This window comes from Verticillium alfalfae, genomic scaffold (assembly GCF_000150825.1).
Source record: "Verticillium alfalfae VaMs.102 supercont1.1 genomic scaffold, whole genome shotgun sequence".
NCBI classification, from domain to species: domain Eukaryota; kingdom Fungi; phylum Ascomycota; class Sordariomycetes; order Glomerellales; family Plectosphaerellaceae; genus Verticillium; species Verticillium alfalfae.
In genome coordinates this window covers 3,894,685-3,899,101 of record NW_003315038.1, presented here as the reverse complement: position 1 = coordinate 3,899,101, position 4,417 = coordinate 3,894,685, and the positions used below count along the sequence as shown (strand labels likewise).

Sequence of the window (4,417 nt, the reverse complement as noted above, 5' to 3'; positions counted from 1 at the left end):
CTGGAAAAGATAACTAAAGAAAAAAATAGTCAATCAGAGAAACTCTCCTAAACCACCCTCCTCGGCTTGCCCGCACCTATGACGGAGTAGAAATAATAATAAAAAATGAGTTCGGAGAGAGTGCTGAGAAGGGTGGGCTCCGGTACCCTTAACGATACGAACGCAGATCCTCCTTTATACCAACGCCTCACACCCAGGGCGCCACTCTCGACAAACATTTTCAGCACGAGGTCGTCGATGCCCTTGGTAGTCAAGATGACATTGGCACCCGGCCTTGAGAATCATCTCCACCCTGTCGATCACCATGCCAGCCTCGCGTGCGCGGATCTGCTCGAGCCCCCGGGGATCGTCAACGGTGATCTGGACGCCGAGCTTCATGCGCTCCTTCTGGAGGTTCATGTCGAGAACGGCAATCTTAGCATCTTGTATTCTGGTGGGCATGGCCTGGGAGGCGACTGTGCAGTTGAGGGCGTAGCCCTTGATGAGGACCGACTCGAGGACACCCTTGCCGTGGGCCTTGAGGATGTTGACAGCCTTGACGGGGTACTTGCTCTCGTTGCGGTTGTTGGTCGTCTTGACGGACTGCATGGCGTCAACGACCATGTTGGCGAAGAAGTCGGAATCGGCGCCGATGATCTTGCTGGACATGGACGTCTTGGCGATGTTGATGAGGGAGTCGCGGCCGATGTTCTCAACCTTGGTGCTGATGTTCTCGTTCATGTACTTGACCGCCTCGCGCAGGGCGAGCCTGTAACCAGTAATAATGGTGGTCGGGTGAATCTTGTTGTTCATGAGCTCGTTGCCCCTCCGCAGCAGCTCAGACGCGATGAGCACGACCGATGTGGTTCCATCGCCGACCTCCTTGTCTTGTTGTTGCGCCAGGTCGACGAGGATCTTGCCGGCAGGGTGCTCGACGTCGAGGAGGCTGAGAATGGTCGCGCCGTCGTTGGTGACGGTGACGTCCTGGGGGAACGGGTCAGCTCAGCTCAACGTCCAGGGGAGGGGAGGAGGGGGGTTGGTCAGCAGCGAGCCAGGGGAAGGCATACACCAATGTCGTCGACCATCATCTTGTCGAGGCCGCTGGGGCCGAAGGAGCTCTTGACGACATTCGCAATGGCCTGGGTCGCAAGGACTGAAAGAAAAAAACGTCAGCAAAAAAGGAAAAGAAAGAGGCATCACGGAGATGCAAGTTGCGAGCCTACCGTTCTGGTCTCTGATATCACTGCCAGAGATCTTCTGGCCGCCGAGGAACAGGGTACCGCTCCCGGACTGCTCGAACATGGACGCCATCGTTCAAGGTGTGCAGGAAATCCGATAATGGGTGATGGAATGGACTGCCGACGTCGGTTGTCGTGGGGAAGCAAGCTCGGATTTTTCGTGATGCCCGGTGCTATGCTGAAGGGGGGGTGGGTGGGATCTCCTGGTTCAAGGTCGATTCTGTCTCTGTGCCTGGACGGCGATGGAAGCTCCTGGTGCCGCTACGGACTGTGTGCCGCCTGGCAGCAGCAACTTTTTTTCGGTCGGGCAGTTCTTCCTGATGCCGGCGGGATGTGGCTGATGCTTGACACTCACCGCCTTCCCATTGAGCACAGCTGATTGGGCGATAAAGGTTCAAGCCACAGTACCCCTCAATGCGACGCACAGCCTTGAGCGGGCAGCGGGCAGGCGCGTCCAGGGGCCCTGATCATTTGGGCCAGGCCCTTTTTCGTGCGGTGGCTCCTGCCGTGTTTCTGTTTCTGGTGCGGGGCAACTTTTATTGAGGGACCTCCTCGTACAGTGGAGGGGAGGGGCCAAGGCACATCGTAGTAAACCTCCCGCTGCCCAAATCATTCCCCTTCTTCCCCCCCCCCCTCCATCGCGTGTGTATACCGGTGACTCAGTCCTCCCTTGGGCGTCCCTTTTCTTGCCGCCTCTCTACATTCTTATCTCTTCCAACGACAACACTCGACCATCGTATCCATCCTTGATTGCAATGGCCGATTCCGAGCAGAAGCCCCAGGAGCAGCAGGCTCAGGCCGCCCAGGGGGACCAGCCCGCCGCCCCTGCCGGTCCCTCCAAGAGCGCTCTCAAGAAGGCTGAGAAGCAGGCCAAGATGGCCGCCGATAAGGCTGCAAAGGCCGCCAAACAGGCCTCGCTCCCCGTCGTTGGTGGCAAGAAGACGGACGACATCATCGGCATCACCGTCTCCAAGAGCGAGGACTTCTCTGCTTGGTACCAGGAGGTCGTCCTCAAGGCCGAGATGGTCGAGTACTACAACGAGATTGCCGGCTTTTTTATCTTGCGCCCCGCCTCCATGTACATCTGGAGCGCCATTCGCAAGTGGTTCTCCGACAAGATCGAGCTCATGGGTGTCGAGGAGACGAGCTTCCCCATTTTCCTGTCGTCCAAGTCGCTGGAGAAGGAGAAGGACCACGTCGAGGGATTCGCCCCTGAGCTGGCCTGGGTTACCAAGGCGTAAGAATCTTCCCATCGGCGCAATCCCCACACTCTGCTGACATGCCTTTGTACAGTGGCGACAAGGACCTCGAGGTTCCCGTGGCCGTCCGCCCTACCTCCGAAGCCGTCATGTACCCCTACTACTCCAAGTGGATCCGAAGCCATCGCGACCTCCCTCTCCGTCTGAACCAGTGGAACTCGGTCGTCCGCTGGGAAGCCAAGCAGACCACCCCCTTCCTGCGCACCAGGGAGTTCCTGTGGCAAGAGGGTCACACAGCGCATCTGACGGAGGAGCTCGCCGGCAAGGAGGTTCTTGAGATTCTCGAGCTCTACGCTGGTGTGTACGAGCAGCTCCTCGCTGTCCCCGTCGTTCGCGGAACGAAGACGGAGAACGAGAAGTTTGCTGGTGGTTTCTATACTACCACCGTCGAGGGCTACATCCCATCCAACGGCCGTGGCATCCAGGGTGCCACGTCTCACTGCTTGGGCCAGAACTTCAGCAAGATGTTTGACATTACTGTGGAGGACCCCGTCAACAAGGGCAACCACATTCACGTCTGGCAAAACTCGTGGGGTCTGTCGACTCGTGTCATCGGTGTCATGGTCATGATCCACGGTGACGACAAGGGTCTTGTTCTGCCCCCTCGCATCGCCAAGATTCAGGCCATTGTCATCCCCGTAGGCATCACGGCCAAGTTGGCCGCCGAGGACCGCAAGAAGCTCGAGGAGGGCGTCGAGGACATCCGCCACCCGCTGAAGAAGGCCGGTGTGCGCACCGAGTCCGACCACCGGTGCTACACCCCCGCCTGGAGTTCAACGACTGGAGCTGCGCGGTGTGCCCCTGCGTCTCGAGTACGGTCCCAAAGGACGCTGCAAGGAGCAAGTCAGCTACGCTCGTCGCGACACTGGTGAGAAGGGCCCAGATCCCCATCGCCGACCTGGCCACCAAGGTCCCCCGAGCTGCTCGAGACGATCCAGTCCGACCTCTACACCAAGGCTGAGAAGTCCTTCCGCGAGCACCGCCTCAAGCTGACCAACTGGGACGAGGTTGTCCCCGCTCTTGATGCCAAGAATGTTGTCATCATTCCCTTCTGCCTTGACGGCAAGTGCGAGGACCGCATCAAGGAGATGACCACAAACTCGAGCCCTGAGAATGAGGCTCTTCCCGAGGGCAAGCGTGCTCCCACAATGGGCATGAAGAGTCTCTGCATTCCCTTTGAGCAGCCCGAGGGGCTCGTCGAGGGCGAGACCAAGTGTCTCAACCCCGAGTGCTCCAGTCACGCCAAGAAGTGGGTCATGTTCGGCAGGAGCTACTAAGTGTGCGACGACGGCAAGGCGGGTGACGACGATGGTGAGAGCGGGGACATGAGGTTGTTTCTGGTACACAGGGGATGTTTGGGAGTTCCGGGGATATCCATCAAATGCGGCATGACTCGGATTATGAGACCACGATGGCGGAATTTGTTCATCCTCTGGCTGAGGGCGGGTGAAAGAAGAAGACATGTCAAGAGATGTTGTTAGAGTTCATACAGGAAGAAAAATCCGTTCCATATGTTTTGTGGCAAGTAGACGACACGTGCCCATCGTAACCCTATCACCTCGAGGCTAAATAGTACAAAGGCACAACATGTCACGTTGTAATCATCGCAGCAAAGCCGATCGAGCGCAAAGCAGATCTCTTCAGACTAATCTTCTCTCTCCTATGTCACTTCACTTCCCCATTGCAACAATGGCCGGCAATCTTTCCACCTTACAGTCCGAGCGCAGAGTTGAAAGCCTGAGCAGCCTGTTCCCCCTCCAACCCACTCGCAGCAGCAGCACCATCTTCGCAAGCAGCGACGGTGGCCTCGCCGGCGCCGCACCGTGAGCCCAGCTGTCCACAGATGAAGCTTGTGATGATGTCGACGTTGTTGGCGCTGCCGTGGTCAAAGTCGCCCGCCGGCCCAAAGCTCGCCTCCGCCCGGCCGTCGAAGCCCCTCGG

General features: G+C 58.1%; 3 protein-coding genes across 3 annotated transcripts in view; 1 reads left to right on the top strand and 2 right to left on the bottom strand.

Annotated features, from left to right (window-relative positions):
* Positions 1 to 174: 174 nt before the first annotated feature.
* VDBG_01189 (T-complex protein 1 subunit alpha) lies at positions 175 to 1,376 on the bottom strand (the record flags this gene model as incomplete). Its single annotated transcript, XM_003009460.1, has 3 exons — positions 175 to 963; positions 1,047 to 1,132; positions 1,203 to 1,376. The coding sequence occupies 3 exons, from the start codon at positions 1,288 to 1,290 to the stop codon at positions 175 to 177; spliced, it is 963 nt and encodes a 320-aa protein (XP_003009506.1).
* Positions 1,377 to 1,972: 596 nt separating this feature from the next.
* Positions 1,973 to 3,753, top strand: VDBG_01188 (bifunctional aminoacyl-tRNA synthetase; the record flags this gene model as incomplete). The annotated part of the gene is made up of 3 exons (XM_003009459.1): positions 1,973 to 2,454; positions 2,511 to 3,269; positions 3,387 to 3,753. 3 exons carry the CDS (start codon positions 1,973 to 1,975, stop codon positions 3,751 to 3,753), a joined length of 1,608 nt encoding a protein of 535 aa, XP_003009505.1.
* A 433-nt stretch (positions 3,754 to 4,186) lies between these two features.
* Positions 4,187 to 4,417, bottom strand: part of VDBG_01187 (conserved hypothetical protein) — a gene marked incomplete at both ends in the record, with an annotated part of 1,568 nt that continues 1,337 nt past the window's right edge. The window contains one exon of the mRNA XM_003009458.1: positions 4,187 to 4,309. Within this exon, the coding sequence (XP_003009504.1) occupies positions 4,187 to 4,309 (123 nt within the window). The remainder of the gene's footprint in view (positions 4,310 to 4,417) is intronic.